At 37.4% G+C, this 18,266-nt stretch overlaps 2 protein-coding genes across 4 annotated transcripts; both read left to right on the top strand.

The window, feature by feature from the left end:
- Nucleotides 1,896–13,333, top strand: LOC18772061 (phototropin-1). Of its 2 annotated transcripts, none has more exons than XM_007208316.2 (23): nucleotides 1,896–2,173; nucleotides 4,035–4,781; nucleotides 5,147–5,329; nucleotides 5,907–5,998; nucleotides 6,645–6,921; nucleotides 7,021–7,234; nucleotides 7,365–7,435; nucleotides 7,841–7,947; nucleotides 8,114–8,163; nucleotides 8,301–8,405; nucleotides 8,548–8,607; nucleotides 8,687–8,776; nucleotides 9,024–9,100; nucleotides 9,342–9,426; nucleotides 9,569–9,649; nucleotides 9,878–9,981; nucleotides 10,220–10,269; nucleotides 10,562–10,668; nucleotides 10,880–11,002; nucleotides 11,843–11,894; nucleotides 12,179–12,291; nucleotides 12,570–12,710; nucleotides 12,827–13,333. In XM_007208316.2, the coding sequence occupies exons 2-23, from the start codon at nucleotides 4,045–4,047 to the stop codon at nucleotides 12,929–12,931; spliced, it is 3,024 nt and encodes a 1,007-aa protein (XP_007208378.1). In that variant the 5' UTR covers nucleotides 1,896–2,173; nucleotides 4,035–4,044; the 3' UTR covers nucleotides 12,932–13,333. The 2 variants fall into 2 exon arrangements, with proteins under 2 accessions (XP_007208378.1, XP_020422801.1); XM_020567212.1 differs by lacking the exon at nucleotides 1,896–2,173 and adding an exon at nucleotides 2,512–2,547.
- Nucleotides 14,760–18,245, top strand: LOC18775493 (BTB/POZ domain-containing protein At5g60050). 2 transcript variants are annotated; one of them, XM_020565357.1, is made up of 2 exons: nucleotides 14,760–16,578; nucleotides 17,142–18,245. In XM_020565357.1, the coding sequence occupies exons 1-2, from the start codon at nucleotides 15,975–15,977 to the stop codon at nucleotides 18,095–18,097; spliced, it is 1,560 nt and encodes a 519-aa protein (XP_020420946.1). In that variant the 5' UTR covers nucleotides 14,760–15,974; the 3' UTR covers nucleotides 18,098–18,245. The 2 variants fall into 2 exon arrangements, with proteins under 2 accessions (XP_020420946.1, XP_020420945.1); XM_020565356.1 differs by having other exon boundaries at nucleotides 14,762–16,574; nucleotides 17,138–18,245.

The raw sequence follows: 18,266 nt of genomic DNA, 5'->3' as shown, positions 1-18,266 counted from the left end.
TCGGTTGTGAAGCAACCCGAGACCACAAATTGACCTTAAGTGCTTGAGTCGTCATTGTGCCCAGAATTGGAAAAAGCCCAGTACCCAATTTGGGCCATAACCAGGTTATTGTCTTACATGGGTCATGAGTCTCATGACCCAAAACAAACCCACAACCAATTGAGAAATTGACAACAACATCAAAGTGTATGTGTGAGAGAGAGAGAGAGAGAGAGAGAGAGAGAGAGAGAGACAGATCCAGTGTGACGCAGACAAGTCTAGGTTAGTCTGTGGCTCAATGGGTTCCTTTACAACTTTATAGCAACACATGGTGGCATGAATCTCATGCCCTCCAACTCCAAGCAATAACAATCAATCACAATCGTTGGGACCATCTGGGTTCTATCTGCCAGACCACAGTGGGGCCTACCAGGAAAGAGGCAGTACTTGACGAACAATGGGGGTGTCTCTGATGTGATCCCATCAAGCCGTGAACGGATAAGATGTTTTGTTAAAAAAGTAGTTCACGTGGCCATGGGACCTACCACATGTGTGAGTACCACATAATTAATGTGTGAGCATCATATATTTACTTTATTTTAGCCTGGTTCATGTTGCCCTGATTTTAAATTGTAATTTGTGAAGGCTTTATCATTACCCAAAAAGAGTAAATAAATTTTAAAAAAATTGTAAATGCTTTATAAAATAATCGTATGTACGACCAATTTTGAGAGAGGTTTTTTTTAAAAATATTTTAGAATTTTAAAAAAAAAAAGTAGGTAATTGTGTTTCATAAAAATAGGATCTATTATTTGATTTTTTTTTAATTTTAATTTTTTTAATATGAAAAAGTGTGAATTTATCATATTATCCTCATTTAATTAATAATTTCAATTCTTAATGCTTGCATTAACCAAGGGCATTTTATTATATTTTGAATGTTTTACCATTCTCTACTTTTTGTTTTATATATATACTAGCCTCTTCTCACGCACTTCTGCGATTGTGAGAGGCTTTTTAAAAAAATTTAAAATTTATTTAAAAATTAAAAAAGATAATGGGTAGTTGTGTTCCATAAAAATAAGATTCATTATCTGATTTTTCTTTTAATTTTAATTTTTTTTCCTTTACACAATTATATATGTAGAAATAATTCAGAGTATAACATGTATCTAGCATTTCTTAATCATGATTTGAGTTATTGAAATAGCCCTTGTATACAACGAGTAAGGTTTTTCTCCCAATCTCAACTTGTATTGATCATGAACCAACAATCAACTTGTATCCATCATGAATAGATTTGGGTTTCTATTCCTCCTGTTCTTTGGATGATACCATAATTTTGAAAACTAGAAAAAATTGAAAGAACGATTTTGAACAAGAAACTACATTTGCCAAGCATAAATAGATTCCTTAACTTTCTTAATTCACCCTTAGGGTACGTTTGGTGGGCCAATATAATTACACTACCATACTAAAGCTAGTCACAACTAGATATCGAACACTATCATTCATGTGAGTCGAACTTGAAATTTCTTCCAATCAAGTCGAGACAAATACCACTACTTTCTTTACTTTTTGTATATGTGCTAGTTTCTACTTTCTTTACTTTTTGTATATGTGCTAGTTTCACCCGAGGACAATTGTGCTCCTACAACTACAATTATCTTTATCAAACTTTAAACATTTATCCATAACTTTCACTTTGTAGTTACTAATTATGGAAAGGTTATCCAAGACCCTAGTAACGTTTTTAAGCCACCAGCAGCTTTTGAAGACCCAAAAAAGATAATCTTTTGGTTCTAAAAAAAATGGTAACAAAGTTACAAAACCTAATGATAATAACATTCGAGAAAGTTCGAGTCCCCATGAGCTGTGTGTGTATATGTGTGTATATATATATATCTCCTTTGTTTCTCTTTTCCAATGCATAATCATAGAAATCTTACTTTCTATCTGGTCTCATATTTTGTACTACTTATCAAGAACATGAATACGTGCCAGTAGTGAGAGACACAAAAACATAAGAAGCATTGCTGAGCGAGCTCCCAACGTGCTGTGCTTGATGAAGGCCTCTTAGATCTGCTGCTGCTTTCTGCTTTCTGCTTTCTGCTTCTGCTTCTATTTCTGCTTTTGTTGCTGTCTGCCAGCCCATTTCCACTCTGTAAATAAACCAGCCAGAAAATCTTTGAAGGTAAGAGAGATTTAGAAGCAGAGAAAACTATACATATAATTAGAAGGTATGCAGTTTTGTTATAGGAATATGTGCAGGAGCCATGTGAGAGTTTGGTATGGGGAGGGATGGGAGGCCAAACCTTTCCGACAATCATTCTATCTTTCTTGTGTTTTCTCTAATCTCAGTCTCTTTGCCCATTAAAAGTGCTCCCTTGCCCATTATCTTCTCGTCCCCTTCTCTCTTCTTCCTCTCTCTCCCATCCCAATTATTTTTCTTCAAATAAACCCATCAAAATTAAGCTTATTTGCCATATATATGGAGTAGTTGAGTATATATGTTTATGTTCTTCTTAGGACAATTGTTTCTAACAGCAGCACACAAGTTCACTTGAGGTACTACTATTGCCATCTTATTTTCTTCAATTTCTTCAATTCTACAATAATATATTCCATCTGGGTTCCTCAGAAAATGGAAGAAAATTGAATCAAACAAGCTTTTAGGTTCAATGATGGTTTCAGTTCATCAACATGATCACTTCTTTTGTTTTGTTTTTGTTTTTTTTCTGGGATCCTAGATTTTGATAAACTAAAACCATCATTGAAACTTTTTTTTTTAAATTTATAAATACTACGATGGATAACTACTTTAGTTACAAATTTTTTTTCTTTTTCTTGAGACTTTATATGCCAAAGCCAAAATGATGCATAATTTACAAGGTGTCTGTTTAAATTCTGCATCTCTGCTTAATTTGGCTTGGCAAACTTATTGCCAAAGTTATTTCTTTATGTTGTGCCTATGTTTCAATGACTTACACAAACTAAGCTTTTGTCATGTGATCATGTCTTCTGTGAATTATTTCCCACTCATGGGCATGGCAAAAGCAAGACAGGACTGTGGTGACACACACACCCAACCTAAGCTCCCACCCTGGCCTCTTGTTCAAGTGTTGGTACAGTTTGCCATTGAAATTCAAAGTGCATGCCAGCGTGTCTATTATGTCAGTCACCTAACTTGTCTCTCTTGGCCAAACTCTGCCCTTAGAAATATGAGGTGCTCAGAAAAGAACTATAACTTAACTGACACAAAGGCATCAGTTGGGTTATGTGATCTGAGACTTGAGATGACATAAACACCCCTTGAAATTCCTTCTATTTACTTTACTGATTTGTTTCTAAGTCCACATCAATCCAAAAGTTTGCACATCACCACTCTTGTCCTGAGTCTATTGTTCATAAAGCCAGCCATCCAACACCAACTCTCACACACTGCAGCCCCACAAATGAGGCTCATTGAGTGCAAGGAAAATAAGCATTAGTCCAAAATTGTCTATCACTTATGTGTGTTGACATGGATCATTCATTCTATTTCACTCCCATTTTTTGTAATATCTCCTAGGTGTTAGCCATATCGGGGTCCAACTTGCAATGTGTTGTCATTGTTAGAATCATTTACTTTTGTCCCATTTTAACTATTATATCCGTGCGGAAAAGAAAAAATAACTAAATGAGACTTTATTTAGCTACATATAACTATGATCAAACGACAAAATTAACGATAAACATTGAAATTAGTATGGTATTAATGAAATTGTTAGATAACTTTTATCATATGATTGATTTTTTGCAGAAATAATCTTTAAAGAAATCTGATGATATAAATCGGAACTAATTAAGTATGTTGTATTGTCAGACTCTTTGAGTAATTTAGATTTACAACCTAACATCTGAATTATGATATAACACAATCTACTAGTATCAAAACATCATTTTCATGGACATGGTGATATAAACACACAACATTTGTTTAGATAAAATTATACAAGGTTTATATTGCAGGCTTTACTTATTTATTTTTCTTTTGTTATTTGATGTTCATGCAGAGATAATATTATGGAAGACGAACCAGACACAACGCCACCCTCTCTCATCCCACCATTCCCAAGAGACTCACGCGGCTCCCTCGAAGTCTTCAACCCCTCCTCCTCCTCCACCTTCTCCACTTCCACCTCACCTTTCCGCTCCCAACACACGTGGCAAAGCTGGATAGACCCACTTGGTGGCACCACCCTCGAACCCGAGACGGTACCCAAACTCACCTCCAAGTCCACCCGAGCCGACGACATCACCACCTCATGGTTGGCCCTCAAGGACGACGACGCCCCCCCAACAGCCCCATCTCCACCGTCCATTCACCACACAATCTCCGCCGTCGACGGGAACGACAAGTCGTCCGCTCCCTCCGACGACGCTGCGCAGAGAGCCGCGGAGTGGGGGCTGGTGCTGAAGACGGACACCGAGACGGGGAGGCTGCAAGGGGTGAGCGCTCGGACCTCGGGAGGACCCGAAGACCCGAATCCCAAACCGGGTCAGAGCGCCGCCGCTTCTTCTAGAAGGACATCGAACAATTCGGTTCAGAGCTCCGGCGAGTTCTCTTCGGACGACGTCTTCGGAGGGAAAGAGAGAGGGATACCGAGAGCTTCGAACGATTTGAAAGACGCGCTGTCGACGTTTCAGCAGACGTTCGTGGTTTCGGACGCTACCAAACCCGATTACCCGATTATGTACGCCAGCGCCGGGTTTTTCAAAATGACCGGGTACACTTCCAAAGAGGTTATCGGCAGAAACTGGTACTGTTTTACTGTTGTTGTTGTTTTTATTTTTATTTTTTTATAACAGCAATACAAATGATAATCTAAATTATTATCTATTGATCTAAATACTTAAACTTGAATGCAAGCTCAGAAAGTCATCACCCTCCTCATTTGACCTAATTCACTTTATATTAATTTAATTTATCGTAGAACTCGAACTTAAGAACATGAGTGAAAATGATAGCCTAGCTTACTACACTGGCCAACTACATTTGCCTGATTTTGAAGTGTTTTTACTGTGTTAAATTTTTTTGGGAGGGTTTTGTTAACGGTAATAACGGTCTGAATTGGGAGGAGGGTAGTTTTGACAATTTGGGATTTGTGGGGTCCACTGTTTGCAGCCGGTTTTTACAAGGAGCGGGCACGGACCCGGAAGACGTGGCGCAGATAAGGGAGGCTTTGGAAAGGAACACGAGTTACTGTGGGAGGCTACTGAATTATAAGAAAGATGGGACCCCTTTTTGGAATTTACTCACTATTGCCCCCATAAAGGACGAGACTGGGAAAGTTCTCAAATTCATTGGGTTAGTCTTTCTTTTTGGATCTTTTTTTCCTTCTTATATTTGAATATTAGTTTGACTTATTACCAATGTGTAAGCCAAACATGTTGAAACAATGATCTACTTAATAAAGTCGATAACAAAAATAATCTGCCTAAGTTACCGTTTAAATTGACAGTTTAACAGTATAACATATCAAATATGAAAAAAAGAGTTTAAATTCACAGTCTAATAATATCACATATGAAATAAGAGAAAATTTTTAATTGGTTTATGTAATCATGGGGTGTGGGGTAGTAGAATTTCTACTGTAGAAACATGCTAAAGCACCTGATTGACTGAGTAGCAGCAAGCGGCCAAACATACACACATGTAAAGTCTAATAATAATGATCCTACTTTTGTTCCAAACTGGGATTGTGGACCTTCCTGCTATGAACTTTGCCAAGTAGCCATGTATATGTTCTTGCTGCCATTCGAATTCGATACTCGATGGACGGTGATGGATGGACATGGCATGGAAGACAAGGGGGGAATGTTCGATGGGGAATTTTTTGCATGCATGGGATATAAATTTGATACGTTGTTTGCTGATTTGGCAGAATGCAAGTGGAGGTGAGCAAGCATACTGAGGGGTCCAAGGATAAGATGCTGCGTCCCAATGGATTGCCTGAGTCTTTGATTCGATATGATGGTATTGTACCCTTCCCCTTTTCTTTTTGTTTTCTTTATCAGATTTTGTTGGGGCAAATAATTGAACCAATATTAGCCATGAACTACACTGTCTGATAAAAAATGATGAGACTGATAAAGAAATTTGCTCCTGCGAGCTTTGCAATTACTACAAATGTTCAAAAAAACAAAAACCATTTAATTCCGAATTGGAAATGGAGAAATCTGTATTTCTACAGAAAAGAATTTCTCATTCCCATTGTTGTCTCATTGGCATTGTAACCTCCCAAGTTGAAATTGTGGAACACTATAATTTTTGTTTCCAGCAAGAAGGCGGACACAGTGTGAATTATCTTTATGTTATGTATTTTCTCTAAAGTAAGCCAGACCTTGAACGGTTTGGTAGTAGAGATCAACATAAATATTGTTAAACATAGTACTGCTTTATACCAGTCAAAGGTTTTTGTGCTAAATTGCCATCAAAATCTAGCTTGTTTTTTCTCCGAATATGGCACACCACCGGCAAATTTGACATTGCCACTTGATGGATTAAGCGTGAATCATGACAATAATTGCCAGATTGTCTTAGTTTTTGAAGTGATAAGACATGGCATAAAACTCTTTTTCCAGTTTTTCTATGAGCTAACTGATAACTGGTCTTATTGCAGCTCGTCAGAAAGAAATGGCTTCAAATTCAGTATCTGAACTAGTGCAGGCAGTGAAAAGACCCCGGTCACTTAGTGAGTCAATGAATCACCCCTTGTTTAGAAAGTCAGGAGGTGGCCGGACAGAGGAGAGAACAGAAGTGCTAGCGAGGAGAAACTCAGAGAGTGTGGCTCCACCTAGACGGAATTCACGTGGGGATCATCCTAAAATCTCAATGCAGCGTATCAGCGAGTTGCCTGAAAAGAAACAGAAAAAAACTAGCCGACTTTCTTTCATGGGGTATAATTTAATTCACAACTTCAACATTCACTCTACATTCCTTAGTTGCACCTAATTAATAAGGCTTTTATTTTCCAATCCTATTTCTCCATGCTGTAGGAGGATTAGGAAAAGTCAAACCATTGAGGAAAGCTTTGACACTGGAGTTCCTGTGGATACCTATGAGAGTGAAAATGATGAGGAGAGACCTGACAGTCTTGATGACAAAGTAAGACAAAAGGAAATGAGGAAGGGTATTGATCTCGCCACAACACTGGAACGTATAGAGAAAAACTTCGTCATTACTGATCCGAGGCTGCCTGATAATCCCATTGTAAGATTGCCATTTAAAACAATTGGCTTTATTTTAACAATGCTATATAAATTATGTGATATGAATTTTCACCATCGAGATGAAGATGCAAGATGTAAGTATGTGATATCTCTGAGTGTTTGTATTTCAGATATTTGCATCTGACAGCTTCTTGGAGCTTACAGAGTACAGTCGCGAAGAAATATTAGGAAGAAACTGCAGGTGTGCTTATTTATAAACTATAAGTTCCCATTAGAGAGTACATTGGTGCCACTTAAACCTGATTGTAAATTGAATTTCTTTTGAAAATGGCACTTTGAAAAAATTGGTAATTTAAACTTAGATATCTGAAATTCAATGCAATGGAAATGACTTCTGAAGATGTAGATAGTGAAATACAGATCATGAAGGGTACAATTGATACCTCCATGCTCTTTTCTACGTTCCTTTGGTAAATGCATTTCAGCTACAAGCTAAGTTATTTTGCTGGTCTGGCAAGTGGCATTTAGGTGCTCAATGATGCTAATAACCTTAATCGAAGGCATTTGCTTTTCCAGTGCTGATCATCCCAAAATTTTAGAACTTAGAAGAGCATTCTGATTCATGTTGTTGCTTTGGATGTCGTAGGTTCCTGCAAGGACCTGAGACTGATCCAGCAACTGTGAGGAAAATAAGAGATGCAATTGACAACCAGACTGAAGTTACTGTACAGCTCATCAATTATACGAAAAGTGGTATGCTTTCTTTTGCAATTTTGAATGTATATAGCATGAAAGACTCAGTTCATTGTGGAAGGCCTAACATTATTTTTATAGTAATGCTAAATTTGAACTTGAACCCTAATAAAAAGTTAACTTTTACACTTTTGTGATTAGCTAAAGTCTTTTGCTCTCAATCCAGGTAAAAAGTTCTGGAACGTGTTTCATCTGCAGCCTATGCGTGATCAAAAGGTACTGTCTCAGATAATCTTTAGATGAAAGAAAACACTCTTACTGTTTGACATTAAAAAACAAGCATACAAATACCAACAACAGAAAAGATGGTGGAACCGAATGACATATGACATTTTACTTGTTTATGTAAACAGGGGGAAGTTCAATATTTTATTGGGGTACAACTAGATGGCAGTGAGCACATTGAGCCTGTGAACAACTCTATTCCTGAAGATACCGTAAAAGAGAGTGAAAAACTGGTCTGAACTTTCTTCATAATTTTCATTTCTATTTTATATTCCTAAATTATGCTCTTGAATGTCTTTCCAGTGTTAAACTTATTGTATACAATATACATCAGGATTTATAAGTTTTACAAATTTGCTTGATGTCTACTGTCAGGTCAGAGCAACTGCAGAAAATGTTGACGACGCAGCGAGAGAACTTCCTGATGCAAATATGGTAATGGCTTGTTGTTAATCCATGTCTTCTAAAATATTACAGGTTGTACAAATTTGACAGCAGTTTTCTCTACCTGCAGAAACCAGAAGATCTGTGGATGAACCATTCAAAGGTTGTTCACCCAAAGCCTCATAGAAAGAATAGCCCCTCTTGGAGAGCCATCGAAAAGGTATTGATTTTTTCAGTTATGCATGGGTTAGTGGGCAGCATGTAATGGAAAAACACATCTCTCTTTTTCATAAAACCATTATAATAAATTTGGTTCACAAGTATATTATCAGTTGACAAACATAACATGGATTTTTCTTCTACATAAAGTGTTTAAAACAAGTACCAGGGCTTTCTTCTATTGTGTTTCTTGAATATCTTCATCCGCTATATCATGGTAGATTTCTGAGTAAAACTTGATATTGCAGATTCTAGTTAGTGGAGAGCAGATAGGATTGAAACATTTTAGGCCTATAAAGCCCTTGGGATCTGGTGATACTGGCAGGTTCGTATTTTCTTTTGTTGCATTTTTACCTCAGATTTTCAGTATTAGTACATGGAAATTGAGGAATTTTAATTACTTGGTGGATCTGATTCAAATCCATTGAGTGATAAAACTTATAGATCTTTAATAACTTCTCATGCATGTTTTAACTAAATTTCATGCCTCCTTGGCATGGAGTAAGAACAGTTTTTTTAATTGTGAACTCAGCTTAATCATTCAACACTATATGTGCTTATGTCAGTGTACATTTGGTGGAACTCTGTGGAACTGGCCACTACTTCGCAATGAAGGCTATGGATAAGGGCGTCATGCTCAATCGTAACAAGGTACGTAGTGAAAATCTGAAACTGATTTTGTGTACCCTGCTTACCTTGTTTTTACTCATCACTAGGAGTCAGGTTTTTAGGAACATTTTATACTGCCACTTTCATATCTCTTTATAGGACTCCTTTCATTCCTTTCTTGCAGGTGCACAGAGCTTGTGCAGAGAGAGAGATCCTCGACGTGTTGGATCACCCTTTTCTTCCTGCATTGTATGCTTCATTTCAGGTTAAAAACTCTAGTATAAATAATACCTGTAAAAAGATAGTTATAAATTACTGATAATTGGAGGAACTGTCAGGACGTACTGCTGGTGATAATTATAGAGAAACCTTTTCTTGCTTTTGGCTCATTGCTTTTAGCTTGCTGCTGGTTTTCAAGTTTCCAAGAGTCAATGATGTTGCTTTACTTACATACGCATTTCTTCAAACCCCAACATCTATAAATTCTTTGCAGACCAAAACACATGTTTGCCTGATTACTGATTACTACCCTGGTGGAGAACTCTTCGTGCTTTTGGATAGACAACCCACGAAGGTCCTTAAGGAAGATTCTGTGAGGTAAATTACATGAAAAATGATAATAATTTTTAGGTAAAAGACACAATTGGAATTTTTTTATGAGAATTTTGAGCAGAAAACATGGTTTCGAAAGCAGCTGCACTTTCATTGCTGCTAAATAAATAATATCTAATTTTAGTTGGTCAAGTGTGTGCTACTTTGATTCCCATTCTATGGTCTTACGAATTTCTTTATTAAGAACTGACTGAATTCTGTGTTGTGTTGTTGATGCTTGTAGATTTTATGTTGCAGAGGTAGTTGTTGCATTGGAGTATCTTCACTGTTTGGGTAAGTTGTGTGCATCATTCACACATCTTTTTTAATTTAATATATGCATATAAATAAGGACAATGACGCGATTATGCAATACCAATTAATATTTAATATTTAAAGAAATTTTTATTTGACAGCATGAATTTTTAAAATATCTATTAAACCAAATTTAAGTTTGTAGTGGAATATTTCATATATAACTTCCCAGCATATTAATATGCAGTTGCCTGACAAAGTATAGTAATCACATATGTATGCTTCCATCTTCAACTTATTATATTGACCCTTCTGGTTTTCTTCCTTGTAGGTATAATTTACAGGGATTTGAAGCCTGAAAATGTTTTAATTCAGAGCAATGGGCATGTTTCCCTGACAGATTTTGATTTATCCTGTTTAACATCTTGCAAACCGCAGGTATCGCACCTGTTAATCTTCTTACTTTGGAGATTTATTATTTAAAGAAAAAATAATTGAAAGAAAAATTCCTTGATATTTTTAGACGAGAAAAAGTCTTTTCCACTCCTTGGTTTTGTTTAAAATATAAAAGGTTAAATTGACACCATTCTATTTCATCTTATTGGCACCTCCTAGAGTTGTTATTAACTGGGTTATGTTCTTCTTTAAGCTTTTACTCCCAAGCATAAACGAAAAGAAAAAACAACATAAAGGTCAACAGAATCCAATCTTCATGGCTGAACCAATGAGAGCATCAAATTCCTTTGTTGGCACTGAAGAGTACATAGCTCCGGTCTGACACTTTTCCATGATCTTTTTAATTAATTTTCTTAATAGTTCCTTGATTGAAGAAATGCACGCTTCTTGCCCTTATCTTGAAATAACCAACACCTTTTTTTTTAGTAGGAAAAGTGCATGACATAAGCACCAGTAACGCAAATTATTGAACTTCGATATTTCTCTGTTGCATATGCTATGATGAATTCCCTTGTTATGTTCCATTCTATAACATGCCACAGGAAATCATTCAATTGCTAGTTATACATGAGAAATCTCCATGTTTAGTTGCTTAAGCTTCCTCTGGTTTGATTGCTAGTCATACAGAAAGTGAAAACATCTTGATGAAGTTCATAACATACTAAATAGAGCTAGGCTTGAAAGTTTTTAATCCAGTTACCATTAGGAGTTTGGTTGCTAAGGTCTAACTTTCTAGTTGTGCTAGTTAAAGTGTAGAAATTTAACGTGGAATCAAGTCGTATAGAACCCTGATCAGCAGGAAGGAAATAGGAAATTTATCCTTTGCTTCCGATACCCTCCCATCTCAATGGAATTTTGTTTCATTATACCTTCCAGATGGTTTAATGTTCTACAGTTGTAAGTTTATAAAGGTATAGAAATCTTATGTAGGATAAAAGTAAAATAAAATTCCCATCATCAGGAAGTAAGGAGATATACTTGTCCTTGTTTCTCAAATGAGATGGTTTGTCACCAACATCTCACCAAAACTGTTTCATTACCTTCCTGATGAGATGTTTCTCTCTTCACAATTAAATTGCGAATAGATTAAAACTTTCAAGTTATGTCAAACTTCAGGATCTTTATATTGACTGCTCTATGTATTTTCCACTTGCAGGAAATCATAACTGGAGCAGGCCATACTAGTGCAGTGGACTGGTGGGCTCTTGGTAAGTAATTTATTCTATTTTGTGTTCAACGATTCTTTCTACTTATAATATGTAACCTGTGCATAAGAATGATGAGGAAATATCTTCATCTCCCCATCATGGGAATGCCGTAACTCTTCAAATTTGTTACTGAATTTGCATGAGTTGTGCATCAAATGACTGGACTCTAAACAAGCAAGCATATAGTAGCATTTACTTCAGCACAAACACATGCAAGACTAAATTTAAACTAATCACCTTCCATCCAGCATCTTAATTTGCTGATCTACTGCATCTTTTTTTAGGTATTCTTATCTATGAAATGCTCTATGGCTATACACCATTCAGGGGGAAAACAAGGCAAAAGACATTTGCCAACATTCTTCACAAGGATCTTAAGTTTCCAGGAAGTATATCGGTGAGATTTACTGTTTGCATGTATGCATATACATACCTATATAAATGTGTATTTCTTTGCATATATATGTCTGTATGTGCATATGCGTCTCAAAACGTATTTATGATTGTTTGTATGTCGTAGTTGGAGGCGTCATTAGGATCTATAGAAAATAGCAGTTCATAGAACATAGACTTTATTTTTCCTTACCAAACTAGAGTTCTGAGTTAAACATATATAGAAAATACAGAGTGAAAACTTACCTCTCTATACGCTAAAGGCATTGTGTCTTAATGCAGGCAAGTCTTCAAGCAAAGCAGTTAATGTATCGGTTGTTGCACCGCGATCCCAAAAATAGACTGGGCTCACAGGAAGGAGCAAATGAAATTAAGCGCCACCCCTTCTTCAAGGGTGTCAACTGGGCTCTCGTTCGCTGCATGGTAACACCAAAAACCTTGCAAATTGCAATGCATGAAGTATAAAATGTATCATATATGTGAATTGTAATTCAAGCTTATAAATTAAGAAAATTCAATAAGGTTATACTAATGTGCAGAAACCTCCTCAACTCGATGTGCCTCTCTTTGCAAAAACTGAAGCCGAAAAGGAAGCAAATGCTGTGGATCCTGAGATGCAAGATTTACAGACAAACATTTTCTAAAAGGTTTATGCTGTTGCCAGCATGATTTACACCTTGTTTGCTTTCTCAATTAGAAATATCATCTGCTGCACATTTGAGTACTTGAACTGCATCTCACTTGCGAAACCACAAAGACAGGCTCTGGAAAACCCCCGTCATCTTGCTGGAGAATTCAGGTCAAACTAATTGATCTGCTTGTGCGTTAAGGTTGACAATATTTCATAGAGGGCTAATTTTGGAGGCTGTTGCACTTTGTTGATGGAACGTGATCAGGGTTTTAACCATTGTTTTGTGTGATGTCTGCGAAGTGTAATGTTTCTGTAATCTATGTCAGTTTGTACTCTAAAAGTTTTGTAAATAAATTATATTCATTCATCCTGTTTGTTTATGTTTCTGTCCTTCTTAATCTATGCATGTTCTCTACTTCTTTGTTCACCATCGCTCAATTCTACTATGAATGGAACACCAGATGTCCTGTCTCAACAACAAATTCAAGTTTGCATTTTTTTTCTCGTGCTTCTCTGAGTTTGAATAAATGCATATCCAAACGTAGACACATAGACATTCGGATATCAAAACTTAAGCTGTCAGGGAAAGAGCCAACAATATATAGTCTCTTCCTACTTGTGAAGAGGCCGAGAAGCAGACAAATGTAGATGGAGAGAAATGATTAGATACAGCCCCCTTCACCATTCACTTTGCAAATCAACAAAGAAGTGAACAATAAGAACGGGTGGTTTCGAACAAAGACGTCATGTAAATAGAGCTCTAATACTATGTCAGACAAAGATGGGAACCTAAAAGAAACTGTTAGGTAACATTCACAAGGTTTTTCTTGGTTGTTTTAGACCTGTATAAAACAACCAATCGAAAAGTCATAACGAATTGTAATGCTTTGGAAAAGTTCATAGGAAAGCATCCAAAATATTTAGCTGAAATATCACATCTCCTTTTCATTACACTTTTGAAAGTCTGTTGTCATGTCTGCTGAGTCCGACAAAAGTATTGAGAGCGAGAGAGAAAGAGACATTAATTTCTCTAATTCTGTCGTGTGGAACTTTTGTATGTATAGAAATCTTCAAATCGATCATGAGTAACAAGAATGTCACAAAATGCCAGTTTGTTGTGATTTGAATGTTAAAAACATGGTCAAAACTCTCCCAACAAATTGTTGTATATATGCATATGCACCTGTGGGTCTTTTGTCATGTGGTAAGTCCCACAGAAGAAGATGGGTTTTATTTTTCTTTCTTAAAAAAAAATAAAGTATTTGTGAGTGAGAAGCAATGCATACCAAAATTATTGCAAGCTGCTCATGTGGAAGCTCCAAGCAACCAACAGTCACCCTACTAGTTAATGCTTCTTTCTCACACACAGGAAGAGGTGGCTCTAGTTTTATGTACATCTTTACCTATTTCTTTGCATTTATTGGGCGGTTTATCTTAAGCCTCATTCTTTGACCAAAAATTAATAATCTCAAGCCTCATTCTATTATATATTATTGACTTTGCACAAGAAAGCCAATGGGGCAACCCTTGCACACCACAATGATGCCTTCTTGGTGCTGTCTTGAATATCCTTGCTCGGTTTGGTCCACCCATGTGGCTTTTGATTTTGTTTTATGAATTATTATCATGCTTGGTTGTAACATTCATTGTTAATTCTTATATGGCATTCCCTCCCATCCAAGTCATCTTTGCATCCCTAAGTAAACCATCTTTACATAAAAGAAGAATAATGCTATCGTCAATCGTTAACGGGCACAATTTTTTATTATTAGACACATAAAAATCCCCACAATACATCAGCAGTTAAAAATCAGCTATTAGCATAGCGCACGCTGGACAAAGCAATGGCATTGCCATACATAATGCAAGTAAGTTGTATAAAACTTTTGTTAAGTTAGATTGAACCCAAATGACTGTTTCACATCTGAGACACGCCCTTAAGATTAGGGGGGCAATCATTGGGTAGTTTGTTGCAAGGGCAGGCTTATAGCATCAGGCATCAGACATATGACAGTGTGTACTACTGCACAGAAAGCTCAGACTTCTTCTGCTCCCATTTTTATATCCCAAATTTCTAGGTCCTCCTCTGCAACTAACTCTCTCTTTTTTATCAATCCCCAGCCAAAACAGAAAAACAAAAAATAAAAAGTAAAAAAAAGAAGAAAAAAATCTCACATTGTTATCATTATTATCATCATTGTTACCAACTGTGATTATTGTTTACTAAAATCAGGATTTGCACTCTCCGCAGTCTGCTCTGCACCAAACAAACATAAAGAATCTCCAACCTACTGGGCTAAACCAAAACCATTATCACCAAACATCCAAGATCAAAAATCAAAACAAACTAAAACCCATCTAAAATAAGTTTGTAAGATCCATTTTACAGAAAAGAAGAGGCACAAATAAACTAATGGGTAGCATCAGCATGGCCACTGTCCTCTGACAGCTTCATATTTTTTCTAATGAAGTTAGCACTTATAAGCAGAGACTGAGCCATTTAATAAAAGATTATTTATATCATACATATGGGTCCATAGCCTCCTTCCTCTTCCTCCTCCATACCCATAATTACAGCAAAGCAAACAAAACAAAAAAGGTACCCAGTGTGCAGCTATTTTAGTCCCCTCCCTAATAATGCTACCTTCTTCCTTTTACAAAAGAAACAGTTTTTTTTCTTTCTTTCTTAGGTTCGTTATTAAACATTTACACCATTAACAGACCTCTCTCTCTCTCTCTCTCTCTCTCTCTCTCTCTCTCTCTCAATCTTCTTGGATTCCTATTCTCCACTTTCCCGGAAAATATTTTACTTCTACTTCCCAGGAAACTATTCTTTATTAATTACCCTCTTCACTCTCTCCTCTCTCCACACCCCCATAATTTTCCTCTTCACTCACTCTCTCTCTCTCTCTACTTTCCCAGAAAATTTCATTTCTTGATTGATTTTCTTACCCACTTCACTCTCTCTCCAATCCTCCAAGAACCCATTACTTGAATCCCAGTACTTGGTTTCTTGCTCAGCCATTCAACTCTCTCAGTGAGCTCCCAGAGCTCCAATGGCCGCCGAGAACGCTCTGAAATCTCGAGAGGTCTCAGCCATGATCAAACAGGGCTTCATCTCCGATCAAACGCTCTCATTCTCACCATCAAGATCCATATCCAAGCTCTACTCTCCCACTTCCTCGCCCTCCAAGACCCTCTCTTCTCCTCCCCCACCACCTCAACTCGCCGGGTCGACTCAGTCTTTAACTCGCCCGAGTCAGTCCCAAACGCTCTACGAGATGATGTCCGATGAGCAACACCGAGACTCCAAGCTCGCAGACCGAAAAGTCCACGAAAAAGTCCACAAACTCCTCCAAAACGCACCGTTCCGAAACCCCAATTGGGGAGGGCTAGTATCCGGTGACGTGAGGCTCACTGTGGTAGCCAAGGACGGGTTCAGGGTCACCATGGACGTGCACAAGAGCGTTTTGGCCGCGAAAAGCCGGTTTTTCGCCGATAAGCTCCGAAAAGATCGCGGGGTTTCTCACTGTGTCGAGATTTCGGACTGCGACGATGTTGAGGTGTATGTGGAAACTGTGGTGTTGATGTATTGTGAAGATTTGAAGAGGAGGTTGATGGGCGAGGAGGTCTCTAGGGTTTTGGGCTTGCTAAAGGTATGTGCTTTGGCTTTTACTTTTGCCTTTTCTTGACTGTAGCTATCAGCATTTCCATTTCTGGTTTGTCTTATCTTGTGTTTGGTTGCTGAGAAAGTGTTTGGGTGAGGCAGAAATCTTTTGTTTGGTTATTGGTTTTCACTTTTGAGATAAATGGTATAAGTGTGAATACCAGGAAAAATTCTGTGAGTTTAGTTTACTGAACAAGTCTCTGTCTTTGAGCAATGTGTAAGCTACATGAAATTTGAAAATAAACAAAACTAATTGTACCAAAATTAGAGAAATAAAGAAAATTAACTTGATATATCATAAAAATAGTACAAACGAAAAAACCAACAACGTTTTTAAAAACAAACAGTCCCATCTTCCATTTTGCAGTGCAAAAGATTGTATTTTTGTTCTTCATTTTTTTTTTTTTGGTTTTTTGGCTGTCTGATTTTAGCTGGGTAGCTGTATTAATTTGGGTTCTTGAGGATATGTTTGGACTATAAGGAAGAGTAATATGTTTTTTGTTCATTGAGTTTGCGATGTTGAATATTTGTACAATTACTTTTGTGCTGTAGGTATCTGCTGCTATCATGTATGATGAGGGGATTGGCTCATGCTTGGAGTATTTGAAAGCTGTTCCATGGTCTGAGGAAGAAGAGGGGAAAGTTATATCTCAGCTCAATGAACTTCAGCTTCATGATGACTTGGCCAGTGAAGTTCTCCTCAGAGTGTCATCTGAACCATCCACTTCTGCAAGAGCCGATGAGATCTTTATGAGACTGCTGACCGGTGTTCTTCAAGCAAAAGACGATAGGGCTCGTCGGGAAATGAAGACTCTCATCTCTCGGTTGCTTAGAGAAGATGCAGCCAGTGGCAGCAATAATAGGCTTGATGTCTCTAAAGAAACCCTTTACCACCTTTGCCATCGGTGTCTGAGTTCTCTTGTCCTGTGCTTATCTGAAGCCACGGGCATGGATGACAGTAGGAGGGATCGCGGGGTTTTGATGGCGGAGATAGCAAGAGAAGCTGATAACATGCAGTGGATTGTTGATATTCTGGTAGACAAGAAAATGGGTGATGAGTTTGTGAAATTGTGGGCTGATCAGAAGGAGCTCGCAGTCCTCCATTCAAAGATCCCAACCATGTACCGACATGAAATCAGTAGAATCACTGCTCAGCTATGCATTGCAATTGGGAGCAGACAATTGCTTGTGCCCAAAGAAACAAGATTTTCTTTGCTATCTACATGGCTAGAAGCTCTTTATGAAGACTTTGGATGGATGAGGAGGGCTTCTTTTAGATCTGTTGATAAGAAACTGGTTGAAGAGGGGATAAGCCAAACCATTCTTACACTGCCCTTGCAGCAGCAACAGGGTATCTTGCTCAGTTGGTTTGATAGATTTCTAAACAAGGGCGACGACTGTCCAAACATTCAGAAGGCATTTGAGGTCTGGTGGAGACGAGCTTTTATCAAACATGTGTCGGAGCAGGAAAATACCCAATTGCAAATAACTGTGTGTGATTATCCAAGCTGAACCAAGTTCACAAAAGCAACATTTCTTTAGTTTTCTGGATCAGTCTTGTATATTCTTCTCCTGCTTTAATCAATCCTTCTGGAGTGGCGCTATTGCCATATCTCATCCTACTCTACCATCATTTTCTAATAAATTTTGTTAATTACAATTAATCCTTGCATAAAATTAC

Source organism: Prunus persica, chromosome G6 (genome assembly GCF_000346465.2).
Source record: "Prunus persica cultivar Lovell chromosome G6, Prunus_persica_NCBIv2, whole genome shotgun sequence".
In the NCBI taxonomy this organism is placed as follows: domain Eukaryota; kingdom Viridiplantae; phylum Streptophyta; class Magnoliopsida; order Rosales; family Rosaceae; genus Prunus; species Prunus persica.
The sequence above is the reverse complement of the archived record's forward strand: the minus strand, read 5'-3'. Positions and strand labels throughout refer to the sequence as shown.